Source organism: Carettochelys insculpta, chromosome 5 (assembly GCF_033958435.1).
Source record: "Carettochelys insculpta isolate YL-2023 chromosome 5, ASM3395843v1, whole genome shotgun sequence".
Taxonomy (NCBI): Eukaryota; Metazoa; Chordata; order Testudines; family Carettochelyidae; genus Carettochelys; species Carettochelys insculpta.
The window spans coordinates 60,545,209-60,564,471 of record NC_134141.1 but is presented as its reverse complement, the minus strand read 5'-3'; the positions used below and the strand labels follow the sequence as shown (position 1 = coordinate 60,564,471).

At 49.1% G+C, this 19,263-nt stretch overlaps 2 protein-coding genes across 8 annotated transcripts in view; both read right to left on the bottom strand.

The window, feature by feature from the left end:
* Positions 1 to 19,263, bottom strand: part of FRMD3 (FERM domain containing 3) — a 249,462-nt gene that overhangs the window by 77,857 nt on the left and 152,342 nt on the right. For all 7 annotated transcript variants that reach the window (XM_074995192.1, XM_074995193.1, XM_074995194.1 and 4 more), the window contains 2 exons: positions 14,787 to 14,884; positions 8,309 to 8,432 (listed from right to left, as the gene is read on the bottom strand). In XM_074995192.1, coding sequence (XP_074851293.1) covers positions 8,309 to 8,432; positions 14,787 to 14,884 — 222 coding nt within the window. The remainder of the gene's footprint in view (positions 1 to 8,308; positions 8,433 to 14,786; positions 14,885 to 19,263) is intronic.
* Positions 1 to 19,263, bottom strand: part of TMED7 (transmembrane p24 trafficking protein 7) — a 304,389-nt gene that overhangs the window by 259,367 nt on the left and 25,759 nt on the right. The window lies entirely within an intron of this gene.

Sequence of the window (19,263 nt, the reverse complement as noted above, 5' to 3'; positions counted from 1 at the left end):
CAGGCATCTTTTGGGTTGCCCACTGTCTAGGTCGTCCATTAGAGTCCGAATGTTCCATGTTCCAAAGGTTACCATTTGATTTTGACCTCACAGAGGTGAGCCCACTGGACATTGTTATCCAGTCTGTGGACTGAGGTGGACTATGTTTAGGGTACCTTTTTTAGCCCCCTCCCCATGTGGGGTGAACGGAGTGGATCCTAAATAGGGCTGCTCAGTTGTGGACGCAGCAGCTGGACCGTTCTGCCACCTCAGTCCTTGAAACGGAATGACTGATACGTACATCCACTGCCTATGCACTGGTTCATGACTAAAAGCTTCCAGATTGCACAATACAGCTCCTGTTACATAGGAAAATGCCTGTGCATGACTTCTTTTAACATGGGGGGACTGTTGCACTGCAGCCACCACATGATCCTTGATGGACAGAAGGCTCAGGTCCACTGGCATGGAATCCATGACAATTGGAAGTCTCCTGTCCGTTGCATCCTTCAGCCACCTTCACAGCCATTTTTGCATTACCCTTGCTACCCTCTGCCTATTCTGTCACTAAGGACTTTGAAGATAATTCTTTGTCTGGACCCTCCCCCTTGACCTTGCCACCATGGGTGACCCTACCAGGAGTAAAAGACTCCCTATGGCATCACTCATGTTCACTGGACCACACAAGCCCACTCACCCTGACAAGGTGACAATTCAGAGAGTATCCCTCTACAAAAACCGTTCCTTCCCATAGATATGCTGGGTTTCTGAAGATTATTTACAATGACAAAAATAACTCAGAATATCTGTTATAAGGCCTTGATTGAACCCCTGGTGAAATGTGATTGCATTGTTACAGTACACCTCCCTATTTCATGGAGGTGAGCAATTATTAATTAAAATTCACAAGACAATTAATCACAGCTCAATAAAGCTGTCATGTGTCTCTGCCTGGCATAATCTCTGCTCTTATCAGATTCAATTTGTGCAGTCAAGTTCCAAGAATGGTCACATTGTGATAAAAACCTGACAGTATTTCCACTATCACCTATAAAGACAGAAGCAGCCATCACACATCTGTTCTAATTAATTTGTACAAGCCTTTGCAAGGAGTCACTAAGTCATTTGTAGCTGTCACTGTGCACTATCAGCCACTTTCCAGGCATTTCCTTCACTGTGTGTGTGGTCTCAACAAGAGATAATTACTTCCATCATGCACTGGGATAGAAGAAAAGATGTGCCCAGTTTATGGGTCATAAGAAAAATAAGATGGGATTCAATGAGGAAGCAGATTATTCCAAGCTCTCAGAGCCTGGATGATGCAACATTCTGCAGAAGTGAAAAGCCTTGATTTGTATTAATTCATTTAGACTTGCATTGAAAATAAAGAGTCTGATTCACTGTCATCAGTGGAAATCAAGAATGCTCCTATGAAATTAGTAAAACATGGCTGAAATTAGTAGAACATGACTGAAATTAGTGAAAACAAAATCAGGGCCAAAAGCTTTCCTGCCCTTTACATCATCAAACAAATCACTCAAGTGCTTTTGTTACATCACTATGGAAACTCATTTTCACAGTTTTGGTAAACATTGGTTAACAGACAAACTAAATTCATTTTTATTCTCATTGGAGTAAAAAAAAAATCAGGATTATGAATTTTATGGCACCTATCAAGAGAAAGACATGCTAAAAATATATATCAAAGTTTAATGGCTTTTCTGATTGTCATAATATATAAGCTTTCATTTTGCTGTTATTGAGAATGTGATGACATCACAAAAGAGGAAGTTACTCACCTTATGCAGCAATGATGGCTCTTCAACTTGTGTCCCCCGCAGTGGGTGTTCCACTCTGGGTTTCCGTAAGTCCTCATGCTGGCGCTCAGAGATTCTTCCATAGCCATAGTTTCCCACACCACCCATGTGCAGAAGCACCTCCTTGTGGTCTCTGGCACACACCCAGTGCGAACTCCTCCATTCCTTCTCTACCTGACAAATTGAGCATGATGCTCCAAAGCAAGGGAACGAGAGAGGGAAGTGGAACACCCACAGGGGGACACACCTCAAAGAACCACCTTTACTGTACAAGGTAAGTAACTTACTCTTCCTCTTTGAGTAGCGTCCCCGGGGGTGCTCCACGCTGGGTGACTAGCGAGCCGTAGCTGCAGAATGGAGGTGGGTTTGGAGCTCAGTCACTACCAGTTAGTAGGCATCCTTCAGTCTGCATAGACTATGGATCGCACCCTTTATAGTTTCAATTGAGGGTTTCATTTACAGCTTCTGCTGTGACTATGAAGACCCACATGAGAGTGACAGTCCTTGCTGCATCTCTTGCAGATGTGGTGGGTGTCTGGCAAGTCCTTAGTGTGCTTTCTGTGCGCTCACTTCTCCTCTGCTAGCTGTCTGATCCTCATCTCGCCCTTCTGAAGGCCCTTGTGTAACCCCTGCCTCCATCTGCTGCGGTCGTCTGCTAGTTCTCCCCAGTTGTCCAGCTCGATGTCTACCTCTCTGAGGTCTCTCTGGCAGACATCCCTGTAGCACAACTGGGGGCGTCCGGGAGGTCTTTTGCCAGAGGCTAGCTCGCCGTACAGGATGTCTCTTGGGATCCTTCCATCATTCATCCTGTGGACGTGGCCAAGCCAGCGGAGCCGACGCTGCCTGAGGAGGGTGTGCATGGTTGGGATTCCAGCTTGCTCGAGGACGGCGGTGTTGGTCACTCTGTCCTTCCATGATATTCCAAGGATGCACCTGAGGCAGCGCAAGTGGAAGACGTTCAGCCTCTTTTCCTGGCGGGCATACAGCTACGGCACTGGTGATGCGAAGGGAGTCCTGGCTCCAGACTTCGGGTATACCGAGGGATCTGCAGGCAAAGATAGTCGATCTTCCCTTCGACTTGCAGAAGCTGTTTGCTGAATCAACTGACTCGGTCCTTCATTCCAGTAAAGATCCAAGAGCCACACTTAGGACCCTGGGGATTTACACCCCTCCATACGGAAAGAAAAAGTACTACCCTCAACAAAGACGGTACCAGTACCAGCAACAGCATCCCCAGTACCACAGGGGTTACGAGCAAGGGCGACATCAACAGCACCAGCAGTACAGAACTCCCAGGCGACGTTCCCAACAGAGCTGTGCGTGCTCGGGGCAGGGCCAAAGGCCACAAGTTTGACACACAGATCCAGGGCTGCGCCATCTCTACCATCGCACAAGGTCATCCGAAGCGGCTATTCCACCATCGCCTCCGACCATTCTATGACCAGTGGCAAAGGATCACCACAGACAAATGGGTGCTGGACATCATAGCCACGGGGTACGCCATCCCCTTCCAGTCGCTCCCACCGCCACGACCTCCACCCAGGCCCCACCTCCAGGAGGCCTCCCACGTAGCGAGGCTCAAGCAGGAGGTAGACCATCTCATGCTCATAGGGGCACTGGAAAGAGTGCCGGAGCAACTGCAAGGAAAAGGGTTCTACTTGAGGTACTTCCTCACGGAGAAAAAGACAGGAGGCTGGAGGCCCATCTTAGATCTTCGAGGCCTCAACCGGTACCTGCGCAAGCAACGCTTTCGGATGATCACAATCGCCTCCATCCTTATGGCACTGGACGATGGAGATTGGTTCGCAGCCCTCGACTTACAAGACGCGTATTTTCACATAACTATCCATCCGGCTCACCGGCGATTCCTCCGGTTCATGGTAGGCAAAGAACATTTTCAATACAAGGTCCTACCATTTGGCCTCTCCTCAGCCCCCAGAGTCTTTACCAAGACCTTGGCAATGGTGTCAGCCTACCTGCACAGACAGGGGGTATTTATATTCCCCTATCTGGATGACTGCCTACTCAAAGGGGCCTCGAAGGAGGAGGTACTACGCATGATACGCGTCACAGCAGGCACGTTCTCTTCGCTCGGCCTGGTTATCAATCTGGCAAAATCAAAGATAGACCCCACACAGGACATAGAGTTCATAGGGGCACGCATAAATTCTATTACAGCGAGAGTATCTACCAGAGACTCGCTTTCGGGCCATCGGCTCCCTCGTGCAGGTCATCACCTTCAGCCCTACGGTGCCAGTCCTTACATGCTTACAGCTGCTGGACCACATGGCAGCGGCGACGTTCGTAGTACAGAATGCCAGGTTACACATGCGCAGCATGCAGCACTGGCTGGCGAGCGTATACAAACCGGCAGCACACACCGTTCACAGGGTGGTGTTGCCCACAGCAGAGGTGCGCAAATCCCTGCAATGGTGGGTAAACCCCAAGAACATGCTAACAGGGGTACCCTTCCACCAACCACAGATATCGGTTTTTCTTACTACAGATGCCTCCCACATAGGGTGGGGAGCACACATGGGCGAAGAAGTGACGCAAGGGCTGTGGTCTTCCACGGAGCAGTCACTGCACATAAATATACTGGAGCTCAGAGCAGTGTTCAACGCCTGCAGACACTTTCGAGACCATATACAAGGCAAAGGTGTCGGGATCAGTACAGACAATACCTCCACCATGTTTTATATAAATCGGCAAGGAGGAGCTCGGTCCCGTGCCTTATGTGCGGAAGCAGTCCGGTTATGGAACTGGTGCAATCGCCAACAATGTAATTTTGAAAGCCTCGTACTTACCAGGCGCTCACAATGTGAAGGCAGACCAGCCGAGCAGGCGTTTTGCACTCACACACGAGTGGCAGATCCGTCCCGATCTGCTATGACCGATTTTTCACGCATGGGGTTTTCCCCAAATAGACCTGTTTGCCACTCAACACAACAAGAAGTGCCCACGATTCTGCTCCAGGGCAGGACTGGGATGGGGGTACCTGGGGGACGCATTCGCGATCTCGTGGAGGGGCCCCCTGCTCTACGCTTTTCCTCCCACAGTGCTGATCCACAAAGTCTTGCAGAAAGCCAGGAGGGAAGGGGCCCAAATGATTCTGATAGTCCCAACGTGGGATCGATAGCAATGGTTCCCCCTACTCCTGCGCATGTCGGACCATCCACCGATGCCCCTTCCGGTGGCGCCGGATCTGCTCACGCAAGCCCAGGGGTCCATAGTGCATCCGCACCCCCAAGGCCTGTGACTACAAGCGTGCTTAATCCATGGCTCAGCTCCCTAGAGAGCACATGTACGGAGGAAGTGCAACAAGTCCTAGAAAGTAGCAGGAGGACTTCCACCAGGAAGACCTACAAGCAGAAATGGACTCGCTTCACGGCATGGTGTTCTACCAAACAGCTAGCCCCCCTTTCGGTGCCTATACCTGTGATATTAGAGTATTTACTGGACCTCCATAGAGGAGGACTCTCACTATCCTCGTTAAAGGTCCACCTTGCTGCCATTTTGGCGTTCAGACATGAAGAGGAAGGGCACCCGGTGTTCGCCCATCCCATGGTTACCAGGTTCCTCAAAGGGTTGGTAAACCTATACCCCCCTCGGAAACCGCTTCCACCTTCGTGGAACTTGGACCTGGTGCTTAATGTGCTAACGGGAACCACCATTCGAGCCTTTGGCCACGGTTTCCCTCCGCCTCCTTACAATAAAGATGACCTTTCTTCTCGCAATCACGTCAGCTCGCAGGGTGAGCGAGCTTGCGGCAGTTATGGCAACGCCACCCTGCACTGTTTTTTCCAAGGAGGCGGTAACCATACGGCTGCATCCAGCCTTTGTTCCTAAAGTTTCTTCTGAGTTTCACATTAACGAACCTATTGTTTTACCCTCATTTTATCCAAAGCCTCATAACTCTAACAAAGAGGCGTGCCTACACCTCCTGGACGTGAGGAGGGCGCTAGCCTTCTATATAGACAGGACCAAGTCCTTCCGGAAAACAGATAGACTCCTAGTCTCTCTCGCTCCCAAATCGAAAGGAGAAGGTCTCTCTTCACAGAGAATCTCGAAGCACATCGTATCCTGCATAAAAATGTGCTACGAACTCAAAAAGACTCCTTTACTGGCCACGCCCAGGGCTCATTCCACTAGGGCGGTGGCGGCATCAACAGCCTTTTTCAAGGGCGTTGCGCTAAAAGACATTTGCAGAGCGGCGACCTGGTCATCCTATGACACCTTCGCCAAACATTACGCCCTTCACAGGGTATTCCAAGAGGATACCCAGCTCTTGACAGCGGTCCTCTCGGGGACAAGCTGCACATAATCCGATTACCCACCTCCTATCTTGGGTTACTGCTGGGTAGTCACGTAATGTGGAGCACCCACGGGGACACTCGAAGAAGAAAGAAAGGTTACTCACCGTAGTAACGGTGCTTCTTCGAGATGTGTCCCCGTGGGTGCTCCACTACCCGCCCATCCTCCCCACTTCGGATCTCTGTTTAGTGTTTTGCAGGAGCATCCGAGGTGGTTGGTCAAGGAACTGGCGGGGACCGGATCGCGCACGTGGCCAGGAGCGCGCAAGGGAGCGGTGCGCACCGGCGCATGCACGGTCCGGCAGAAACTGCTTGGAAGATCCAATCTGTGGCGCCGGGCGAGCCCGACACCTAATGTGGAGCACCCACGGGGACACATCTCGAAGAATCACCGTTACTACGGTGAGTAACCTTTCTTTACCTTAGTTCACAAAACGAGTGAACTTCCCACGCTTATATGAGCCAGCTGTGGAGTCCTTGGCCAGGAAGCAGGGAGACCTGGAGCCCCACGGCTGGCTGTGCTGCAGCTGCAGGGTCCCTGGCCCAGGGGCAGGGAGACCTGCAGCCCTACCCAGCCCACTCCCAACACTCCCCCTGTGGCAACTCCTCACGCAAGCCCCCTATCCCGCCCGCTCCCAAAACTCCCTCAGCCCGAAGCTCCCATGCACCCCCACAGCCTGACCCAGCCCACTCCCAACACCCACTCCAGATCCCCGAAGCACACAGCCTGCCGCACCCCCTACAGGTACCGCTCCTGCAGCCCGGAGGAATGAGCCACCACCCGCTCCACTGCAGCCGCCACCAGGTTTTAACCCTTTCACCAGCTCATGGCCCCAAACTGCCCCCAGCCTTTAACCCTCTGCAACCCCTTCCACCCCCACAACTCAAGGGTCACTTACCTTCAAAAGCAGCACCACCTGCTGCCACTCCTTCCCAGAGTTTGGAGCACTAGGAACCAACCAGAGACTTTTACCTGTATTTTAATGGTAATTTAGTGTCCCTCTTTTGAATTTTCACCTATGAGCAGAAAGTTGGGAACCAAAATGTGCTCGCAGAGTGAGGCAGGAGTGTACAGGAATTATTTAATATTAGAAACACAAGACAAAAGCAAGTGCAGATACTTGAAGCCTTAACTCCTAAATCCTTAAATAATTATCATTCTTCTGCCTCTGCATAAACAGTTACAATGAATATTACAGAAATAGCATGAGGGTTATGTTGTTCTGTTCACGTCACCACTTCCCCTCTCTCTGCAGTTTGTAGAAAGGACAGGTTTTTTTTTGTATTTTTGTCTTTTTTAAAGTTATGAAATTTCACCTGTATGCCTCATGTTACTGTCATGTAACTCAGATTTCATACCTTTTTAAGTTTCCTGAACCCAATGCAGTGGCTACTCTTAGATTCCTCTGCAGCTGCCCAGCAGAGGAGCAAAAGAGGTAGAGAGACTGCTGAGGTCACCAAGCACTGCAGTGTTAGGCCTCAGGGAGAGGAGGGCTGTACCCTGTAAGTACCGGCCGTCTCCTGACCGCAGCACTACTTCTCCACCTCTTCCCCCCGAACTCACTACTACCACAGTGGACATACCCTCTCTCCCACTGGCTGCCTGCCCCCAGGAGTGCCAGGTGTATCCACTCCCCCCATACGTGCTGCCACCATGAGCATGCACCAGACATACCCTTCCTCCTGTCTCCCATCCCCTTGATGGGCACTGCAAGAAGCAGCTGTGTCCATGATCTGTCATCATTTGGATAGACACCCCAGGGCACGAAGTCCCCTCTTGCTTCAAAGACGGGAACAGTGAACAAGTATAGAGGCACACTGAAAAACTGACACAAGCCTGAGCCCTCAGGCTCCTGGAATTCACACACTGAAGAACCTTGTAGCACGTGCAACAACTACACAAGCCACCAACAGTAAAAAACTCTTTTAGTATTAAACAGTTTTATTTTTGTAGCAGGGATTAGATACAGATACAATCAACCTTCATGGCTCTTTATTTGTTATTAATGTTCTGTGCCAGCCTCCATATTAAACCTTATAGTAGAAAACAAGTTAATTTTCTGTAGTTTTCATCTTTTTTTAAACTATAAATTCTTCAGAATTTAAAAAAGTAACCAGAAACAAAAAGGCTTACGAATACTGCCTAGAAACAGACACACAGTAATTTACAACTGCTTCACAAGCAGCACTCCAAATTACCTGAACTCATTTTGATGTATTTCAGCAATTTTCCTTTCCAGCTTCTGTGACTGCTTGGGAAAAATCTTGAAGTTGCTAACGTAGTTCTCTGGGTGTTCATCAGGATCATAATCACCAAGCTCAGCTGGACAAGTTAAAACACAAACAGAGGAACAGAATGAGTAAAATTATACAGTTAATGAAGGGTAACAGAGATAGTGAATGCACAAGGGTTCTCCCATAGACCAGCCACCATGCGTCATTCAGACAGTTGTCAAATTTAGTAAGAGATTGATCAACTGTATTTCCAAAGGAAAGCAAGCTTGTTGCATTCATAATTAAACTAAGGCTATGTCTACACTCTGAAATAAATTCAATTTGTTAAATTTGAATTTGTAACACTGGGCTTTATAAATTCGAATTTGAATATGCTCACCTCCCCATGAAGTCCAGTTAATGTTGCCGCACTAAATCACCAAAGATCAACTCTTGCAGCACAACCTATCCCCCAATTCCCTTAGCCCCACAGCATTCTGGGTTTTTCCCCTACTGGTGCAGTATGGGAAAGAAATGTCCCACAAGTGGTTGCAGGTATGTGATGTCATCTTCCACACACTGCATTGCCCTTATTCCCCTCCCATGAAAAGCAAATGGACGTTTTTTCAGAAGGAAAGAAGGAAAAGTAGGAAATCCCAGGCAAAAGAAAACCAAATAGGCTGGCTTCAGAAGGTGACTGAACCATACAAACTAGTCTCTCAGCAGCTCTTCTCACCCACTGAAAGAACACCTTCCATTTGAACTAATGCAAAGTTGAGTTTAGATTCAACTTTTGCCTAATCAGCCAACCAGTGCGCCAGGGAACTGTCAGACCCACATGCCACAATGAATATGTGCTCTAGGATCACCCAGGAGACTGTGTCATGTCAACTGGTCCCTCAGCTACTTTGCCCAACCTTGAAACTGCCCTTGGGCAGAATGCCGAAGTAGCTGAAAAGGAGACGAGAGTGTCAAATTAGGCCCCCTGGCAAAATGTTTACGTAAGAGAGAAAATAATATAGAGGGTAAGAACTATTTAAACATTTCTTCTGTCAAAAATGCCCCTGGAAGAACCTCTACTAAGGTAGTTGTGGAATAAAACAGAGAGAATGTCACTGTAGGTATAATAAAGTGGTGGCAGTGGTGAAAGCCCAAGTATCACTGGCTGTAGGCGATGGCTTGTGTTTCAGGGAGGGGGACGGGGGGCAAGTGCTGATTGACCAGTTGACATGGTCCCTTCACCTGGCTTATGCCAGCTCCCCTTTCCCCCTCCCACCCTCCAGCTCGTAAGGGGACAGCCAGCTCCTGACAATATTTGCTGCCAGGGGGACTCTGCTTCCCCCAGCACCTGTACTTTTGGGATGCAAGTACTGAGGGACCAGCTGACATGGTCCCCTCACAGGGAATCAGCCCCTTGGCTCATGTCACTGAAGAGGGGCCAGCCAACCCCCAACACTATTTGCCACAGGGGGAGCAAAGAGCAAGCTCCCTTGCTCATATTGCCTATAAGGGGGCCATCCAGCCCCAGAAAGTATCTATCACCAGGGGACCCCGCCCTTGGCCCCTGTTTGGGCCCTTGCAAACAGAACCCTTCACAGACCAGGATAAGGTGCTTTCTGCAAGCATTTTCTGCACTGCATTGCCATCACGTGGTATGGAGTTGTGTGGCCTACCCCACCATCGGCATGGTGCTGGAGGGCAAGCGGGGGGGGACCCCAAAGCACAGCAGAACACGGGGTGGTGGTCCAGTGGGGGGTGAGTGCCTGAAGTTATCATCATCACAGAGTGTAATGTACCCACCACCCCTACCACTGGAAAACAAAGGTCCAGTCAAAGGAATTTTGCGTCCTTTTTGGGCACTTTTCAAGAAAGCCTTCCCTGGCTCACTCCATTGCACAGTGCTGTCATGGATACATGACTGCTTATAGCCATTGCACAGTGTGTCATGTCCAATACCTGATCTGTCGAGCAGGATTTTATTGTTAAAAGTGACTGAGACGATATAGATACAGATGTATTGGATGATGATACAGAGGAACTGGAGAACAGGAATGCAGGGTTGCTGGCTGCACTGGATACATTTTTGGAGATGTGAAACCAGCACACACTGGTGGCACCACATTACTTTAGAAGTATGGGATGACCAGCAGCGGCTGTAGAACTTCCACATTCACAAAGGCACTTCCATGAAACTTTGTGACTTGCTGGTCCCTGCCTTGAAGAACAGCGATATGAAAATGAGACCTACTTTAACAGTTCACAAGCAAGTAGCAATTGCTCTGTAGAAGTCTGCAGTGCCTGACAGCTACCAGCTAGTGAGAAATCAATTCGGGGTGGGCAGATCCACTGTGGGGGCCATAGCGATGCAGATAGCCAGTGCAATCTGTGACCACCTGATGAAGATGACGGTGACTCTGGGAAACGTGTAGCACGTAGCGGACAGCTTTGCTGCCATGGGGTTTCCAAACTGTAGTGAGGCAATAGATGGGACTCACTCCCCCATTCTGTCCCCAGACCACCTGGCTTCAGAGTAGATAAACCTCAAGGGGTACTTTTCAATGGTATTGCAGGCTGTGGTAGATCACAAAGGTTATGTCACTGACATCTACGTGGGTAGTCAGGAAAGGCGCATGACACGCGCCTCTTTAGAAATTCCAGTCTGTACAGAAAGCTCCAGGATGGAACTTTCTTCCCCAACCAGAAAAATCAAGATTGGTGATGTGGAGATGCCCGTTGTGATACTGGGTGACCCTGCTTATTCTCTGCTCCCTGGGCTCATGAAGCCATATACTGGCACCCTGGACTACAGACAGTAACACTTCAACTATAGACTGAGCAAGTGCAGAATGATGAAGGAATGTGCCTTTGGCCCTTTAAAAGTCAGGGTGACCCATATGGACCTTTCCCAAATCACCACCACCACCCTGGTTCCAGCATCTTGTATTTTGCTTAACATTTGCAAATCAAAGGCGGAAAATTTCATGCTATCCTGGGTTGCTGAGGCAGATGCCAAGAGCAGGGTTTATGAACAGCTGTACACAGGGGCGTTTGTAAATGCAATGCAGAAGCAACAGCAATCAGGGAGGCTTTAAAAAAACAGATTTATGAATGAGCACACAGCCACATGAATCTGCTGCTGCTAATCATTGTGACACCACATGCAATTATGTGTTCTTGACCATTGTGAGAGCACCTCCAAGTGCACCCCACAACACGTGAACCAATAAACAAAACTTTAATTTTCTTTTTAAAAGGTTTATTTTTATTCGTGGGGGCACGGAGGCTAAGGGGTATTCAGGAAAAGAAAGGGAAAAGCAAAAGTGCTCATGTGGTGGAAGGTGAGCCTTTTGCACCAAGGAGAAGTCGTGGCGGTGGAGTGGGATGCTGTCCTTAACCTTCTCCCACTGCATTTGGGGACCCCGATGACACGAGGGTGAGGCTCACCAAAGGGAGGGTGGGCAACAGGGAGCTGAGTCTGAGTCCACATAATTAGTCCTGCGTTGGTGGGTGTCCCTCTGAAGCTCCAGCATGGAACAAACAATCTCTGTTTGCTCCCTGACAACTGTCAAGAAGTCTTCTGAGTCTTTGCTCCTGTACTGGAGCATGCTCTTTCGCCACTGCTGTGTCCAACTCAGGTTAGTAGCAGCCTGGCTCACTCCATGTCTGACTTTTCTAGTTGTTACAAGATGAGGTCCTGCTTGGATCTCTTTTTCCTCCTCATCATAGCAACCCAGCTTCCCCACCTGGACATCGGGGAGCACCTCATCCCACAGGTGGCAGCAGCGTGCTGCATAAACTGTGTGAGGAAGAGGGGAAGGCCTTCCTGCCTGTGCCCACAAGCAGGTACGCATAGCTGCCATCCAGGAGGCCCTGAGGGACAGCTTTTCCCCAGAAGAGCGGTGACATGGTCTCCTGGGTGGCCCCACTGGGAGCTTCAGGTATACCCATCCTTGCCCTCCCACAGTCCTGCTCCCCCAACCTCCCATACTGACTACACAACAAACAGACATTGTGTGTTGACAATGGGGTCTTTATAGGGGAGAGAATCAAGATAACTGGGGTGGGGGGGTGGAGGCAACCGGGGGAGTGGGGAAGGGTGCTGGTAGCCATGGTGGAGGGGAGAACTGCAACAGGGGTCCAAGGGGCAGGGAGGATCAGGGCTCAGGCTCTGCATGGCACTGACACCTGCGGGTCACACAGCCTCGGATGCGGGGTCCGTGGCGTCCCTGGCAGAGGTGGGGAGAGTGTGGAGGGGAGAGGGTAGGGAGGGGCAAGGGTTGAACTGGGGTGGGACACGATGGCCTGGACAAAAGGCGTTAATGTCCCAGAGCAGAGCTGCCCCATGCACCACCTGCACCCTGACATGCTGCAGGCAGAGGCGCGGATCCTCCGGTGTCCACTTGCAGAGGATCTGGTTCATGACCTGGAGCTCTTCCAGGCAGAGGCAGTGCAGCTACTCCAGGCTCTGGGTGCACTGGGACCTGGGTAGTGGTGCTGCGAGCTATTGGGAAGCCCTCCTCACTTTGCAGCTGGTCTGGCTGTGGAGAATAAGGACAGAGGGTCAATCATTCCAGGGGACACCGTGCCCGAAGCCCAGCCCCTACCCACGAGCTGAAAGTGCTGGGTCTAGGCTTTGCCACAGCCTTTGTGCTGTGAGCCAGGCCCTGTGTGCTGGGGCCACTGGCCTCTTCTGTCCCCAGGAGTTGGGGCTATCACAGGACCATGCACTTGGCTGTGTACCATGTGGGGGGGGGGGGCTGCTGGGTGTGCCCATGTCACACTTCCCCCTGCCACCATGCTAGGGTGAGGCATGTGGGGCGGGGGGCACTGTCCCACCCTGGGGTCCCAAGCAAGGCAGGCCTCTCCAGCCACCCTGTACCCCATAGGCCAGGGACCTGCCTTGTCAGCCTCCAGGAGCCACACAGCCAGGGGCTCCATGGCGCACAGTCCCATGTGCACTGGCTGCTGTGTGCTCTGTGACTGGCCAGGGTCAGGCATGGAGCACCACCCCTCAGCCAGTCTCCCCACCCCCTGTACAGGGGACAGTAGTGGCACTTACCAGACAGTCCCTCGCCTGTGCTGGCTGACGCCAATGATGGCTCTGCCATCAGCCCTCCAGTCCCCTAGGTCATCTGGCTGGCCTTGTCCATCTCCTGGGATATTGTCCACAGTCCCCGCCTCCACTCCATTATTGCTGGCTGCCTCCAACTTGATGAGTGGGTCAAGGCTGGGGTTGACAACCAGGGGCAGGGAGGGGACCGTTCTGCCCCCTCAGGATCCAGTCCAGGTCTGCATAGTGGTGCTGCCCCTGACCTGCACCGCCCCACCCTGGCCCAGGCATAGAGAGCTCTTTTACTTTCATCTGCACCTGTTCCTGGGTACGGATATGGCCCCTGGTGTCCAGAGCATCGACCATACAGCCATAGACATCCACACTCCTGTGTAGGACATGGAGGTCCTGAAGGATGGTCTCATCTCCCCAGACCCTAATGAAGTCTCGGACCTCCGTGGCCGAACAGGAAGGCACCCACCTCCTGTGTGCTCAGGCTGAGTCCTAGGAAACAGGCGCAGACTCCTGGGGAGCTGTGGGTAGCAGCTTGGAACCATCATTCTACCTCATGTTAGGCCACATGCAAGCTGGCACCAGAGTGCTGGCTGGGTGCTTGGTAGCTGCACACCGCCTCATGCACTCTGTTGCCTTCAAGGGCTCCAAGGGGGAGGCAGGACCATTGAGGCATCCTGTATGTGACCAGAGCAGCGGGCTGGCCAGAGCAGGGCACCCTGGGGAGCGTTTGAGACCCCTTATTTCAAAATAGCTCCTATTCCTGGTCTAACATCACTTATTTCACAATCACAATTTCAAAATAAGTGCTATCCCCCTCACACTGAGGGTTAGCAATTTCAAAATAACACACCCCTCATTTCAAAATTATTTTTAAATAGAGCGAGTGTCTAGACAAGCTATTACTTATTTCAAAGTAACTGTAGTGTAGTCACAGCCCCAGAGACATGCACCATAACCATGGTAATGTACCTGTTTCCCTCTGCCCAGCAGTCCCACTATTATTCATTTCTTCTCAAGATGCAGTACTTCAGATTGATGTAGTGACAATGAGTTTTTGGTTATTTCATGTAGAATTGAATATGTTTATACTGAGAAATGTAAACTAATAGAACCTTGGATTTGTTCTAAAGTTAGAGATGAGTACCACACACATAATGCTGCACGTTCTCATTTAAAAATTAACAGGAAAAGTTTGTTTTTTTCCGGTGCTCTACTACGTTCCAGGTTTCTTATATCTCCCTTGACCCCTCTAAATTTTTGAGGCACATTAAAGTTTAGAGAATGGCTCACTCTTTTTAAAACCTGATTCGGAAAAGTATTTTTAAACCCTTTGCTGTTTATTTTGAATACTACTCTCAAGGTGCTGACAATTCACAATGTATTGTGGGTTGCACTTACCTTGGACAATACAGGCACCCAAGTAGGCAGCATCAGAAAAAGAACACAGCAAACGACCATGGAAAATGTCCCTTTTTATTTGTAGATAGAGAAGATATCTGCAATATATTTTGGAAAAAAGGCATTTTAGAGTGAGTACGGCAGCCCCGTTGTGAGAGCTTTTCATGTTGTATTTATTTTATCACCAAGGCCACAGCATCACTGTGGTCAAATATTCTGAGTTTTTCCACTTGCACGAAAGGCAATGAAGAAGAATGAGAAGAAAGGTATGACCTGTAAAAAAAATTAGACTATTGACAAAAAGAGAGGTGTTGATTTCTCCCTGGAAAAACGTAATTGGAAAAAGAAGAGTGATAGTACTTTACAGAGAAAGTGATGAAGAGCACAACAGAAGGTGGCTGGGATGACTTAGTGGGGGTTGATCCTGCCTGAAGCAGGGGGCTGGACTAGATGACCTCCTGAGGTCCCTTCCAACCCTAGGATTCTATGAACCTCAGTGATAGGCAATGCATGGCCCAGGGCCCAGAATCTGGCCCACTAAGGCTCTAACTACATTTACCAAAATTTCAAAATGGCCATGCCAATGGCCAAATCGAAGAATACTGATGAGGTGCTGAAATGGATATAAATGCTCATAGGAATAAGGGGATTTCGATGTTGGTGGGGTCCTTTCAAAAAGGACCCCCATGTAGACGAGCCGTGCAGGAGTGAAACACAGCAATTTCTAAGTGTCACAGCCAGCAGCATGCTAATGACACACTGAATATGCGTTTCAGCACCTCATTAGTATTCTTCGATTTGGCCATTAGTAAGTTTTTGTAAAGTGTAGACATAACCAAAGCCTTTTTTTAAGCCCATGCAGCCTTTTCCCACGTCACAAGCACCATTTTACCCAACCTGGCCAAAGTGAGTGTGGGACACAGAGGCCGTGTCTACACTAGCCCAAACTTTTGAAATGGGCATGCAAATGGCCATTTCAAAGATTACTAATGAGGTGCTGAAATACATATTCAGCACCTCCTTAGCGTGCTGGCAGCTGCGGCACTTTGAAATTGGCGCAGCTCGTCCAAACAGGGCTCCTTTTGAAAAGGACCCCAGGAACTTCGAAATCCCCTTGTACCTATCTACTGATAGGAATAAGGGGATTTCGAAGTTCCTGGGGTCCTTTTCAAAAGGAGCCCTGTCTGGACAAGCTGCGTGGCAGTGAGCCATGACAATTTCAAAGTGCCGCAGCTGCTGGAATGCTAATGAGGTGCTGAATATGTATTTCAGCACCTCATTAGTAATCTTTGAAATGGCCATTTGCATGGCTATTTCGAAAGTTTGGGCTAGTGAAGACGTAGCCAGGGTGTAGTCAAGCTGGGGCAGAGGTCAGCAACCTGTATCTCTAGAGCCGCATGCGGCTCTTTAAGGAGCCATTTGCAATCCCCTGCCCTACTGCGCTGAAATAATGGAACTAAATTTAATTGTTTAACAGCCGGCAGGAGGGATCCGTCCCTTAAACCAATTACATTTAGTTCCACTATATCAGAGTGGCAGGGCAGGGAGCTGCCCATGCTGCAGGTGGGAGAAGTGAGTGGGAAAGCTGGGGCAAGGGGCAGCCGACTCTGCCCCTGCTTCAGCCATGCAGCTCTTTGGAGAAGGTGAGGAGGTGGCAGAGGCCAGGGGAAGCAGCAGTAGCACATGCAGCTCATTGTCTGAGGCAGGTTAAACCTGGGGATTGGGGGGGGAGGGCCCACAGGTGGGTTTGGGGCTGAGATAGGTTAATCCAGGGGATGGGGGTGGATGGGTTTGGGGCTAAGAGGAGTTAATCCAGTGGATGGGGGGCAGGTTTGGGGCTGAGAGGGGTTAAGCCTAGGAATGGGGGAGCACAGTTTGGGGCTATTTTGTGTTCAGCCCCTGGAACAAATAAAAAATTGCCATGTGGTTCCTGATGCAAAAAGGTTGGCCACCCCGGTGAACGTTATAGTAAATGTAACGTCAAAACCCCATGTTAGCTCAGAAATAAGGGTGCTTGGTGGAATGTCATGTCCTTTCAGAATGCTCATTCTCCTGAAATCCAGGAAATGCAGTGTGAAGGCTGCCCACGCAACTGTACTGCTGCCCTTTTTCAGTCATGCCCCAATATGCCCAGTTCACAAAAATACTTTTCTTCTGGCAACTCAACAGTTACTGTAACGTGCAAGCTCTTTGCCTCCTTTTACAAGCCATCCATTTTCACCAACAGGATTAACACAGCTTCAAAGATAGAGAGATGGAGGAGGGGGTTGCCCATGCCTCCTTCACCAGAGTGAAGTCATGAGTTAATCTCTGCCAGGTGGGCAAAATAAAATGCCAAAGCACGCCAGCTATCTCTACACAGATCTGACTGTAGTCAGCAATCCCCAGGTCCTGGTTTACTCATTGTTCTCCAGCAAACTACTGCAGTTTCATGAGCCAGGAATCATCCATTAGCAACCCTGGCTGCATGCATATTTACTTTACATCAGCACTCAAGGTACTGTGCTGTCAATTCTAGACCTCCACACTGTGCATCTTTGGAAACATCATATTAACCTGCTCCAAGATCAGGAAGCAGACATCTGGGTCAACTCCCCAGGAGTGGTAAAAATACAGATTTCCCCAACTAACCAATACAAAGTTTGTCTATTGCCCGTCCTCATTTCTTACTCCTTCCACAGCTAGAACTCCTTTCTCTGCTTTTGCCCGTCTCTCATCCTCACCGCCCCACACAATGCTCGTCTACAGCTCCTCTACATCTTATATTGCAAAAAATTTGGTTAAATCACCTGCTGACTCTTCTGCTGTGTTCACAATAAGCCACCTCAAAAATAAACACTATAAGTATCACAGATAATTCATGTTGCTTGCTACAAGCTGAATTAGATCTTTATTGCACAGAGTACAAAGGTTTCTGCTAGAAACACGGATTGTTCATAAGGGGAAAATGGCACTGGCACATTTCCTCAAAACTATCCAATTAACTAAAAAGCAGCTACCTAAAAAGAACCTCTAACTTGTTTTTTTATGGGTGCAAATACAGTTTCAATCCTTGCACACCATACATCTATGCAAGTGAAGAAGTGAAAATGTTCTTAAATATTGTTCTCGGTTTTGGTCCTCCAGGGATTTAGTGATTTTCAAGCCCTACCCTTGAGTAATGTGTGACAGACTGAGATCACTTTGACCCATATCACATCAATATGTTGAGCTCTAGCCCTCTACAATATACCCCCATCTAGAAACTTTTTGAAAAATGGCTTTTTTCCAAGCTTCTCTCTCCACAACCCCTATCTTAAATACATCCAGGTTTGGCCTACTAACCCTTCTGAGGCACACCAAATATCAACGGAATCTGACTAAGCATGGATATTTTAGAGGACTTTGAGAAGTGGACCTTTAACTAGAAGTTGTGGTGCTGTTAAGGTTGCATCACTACATTATATGCTGGTTACATTACCTGCTTGTTTTCTGAAATCAATTCCAATAATGCCATAATAAACTGTAAGGTTGTTCGGATCAACTCATTCCTTAAAACACTGGTTGTACTATGGAGTCTCCCTCTCAAAATGTGACAGTACAAACAACACCCTTGATGAACACACAGGCTCCTGCTGAAACTCTCTCCTTTAGCGCCACAGAATCTGGGACAAACTTCCAAGCACAGCTGAGACACTCTGGGGCAGAAGTGAGTAACAGGGCACAGGGTTGTAAGAGATTTCACACACTCCCTCCCCAACCCCTTTCTAGCTGCTCACATTGGAAAAGAAATGATGAGAAGTCACCGCCTGTTGGCTGCACTATTAAGCAGCACTGAACACCAGAAGCAAGAAGAGAGGCATTAGGGACATTGCTGTAAGAGACAGCAATCCAGGAACTTAAGTTCAATACCACCACCAAGAACAGGTCTTCTTGGCGCTAATCTGCCAGTACTGACCTCCCTTATGAGCCAAATGGCTCCTCGCAGCTCCTTCACCCCAAGTTGGAAGAACATACACCATTTGACCACAGCTCCAGGAAGCTGATCACAAAGGATGAATTTTTGAAAGGTCTACATGCTACTAGAATCCTTCAAGACTTGCACTGACCCACACTTGGTCTGCTCCCATCTTCACCTGCATGGAAAATTTATGGAAATGGACTTCCTGGGCCTGATGACAGCACTGACACCAGACATGCTGGTGGGGATTTCTGTTTACATGTCTAGGTTATCCGGTGGTGTATTCACCTCATACATCTTTTGCCAGGCAACCTGGTTGTAATTCAATAATGAATTCTAGACGAGAGTCTGATTCAAAAGGATTAACTCTTCCGCCAGTCTGTTTCCTCCCTTCTGCAGAACACAGACTATTGTTAAGTATTAAATAAACAAAACATTATACTCCTCTTCCTGAAAAGTGACCTTTTTCACTTGCTTCAAGTCCCTAACCCAGGGGTGGTAAAACCAGTTAGAGACTAAGAGCCAAAAAAGCTGAGT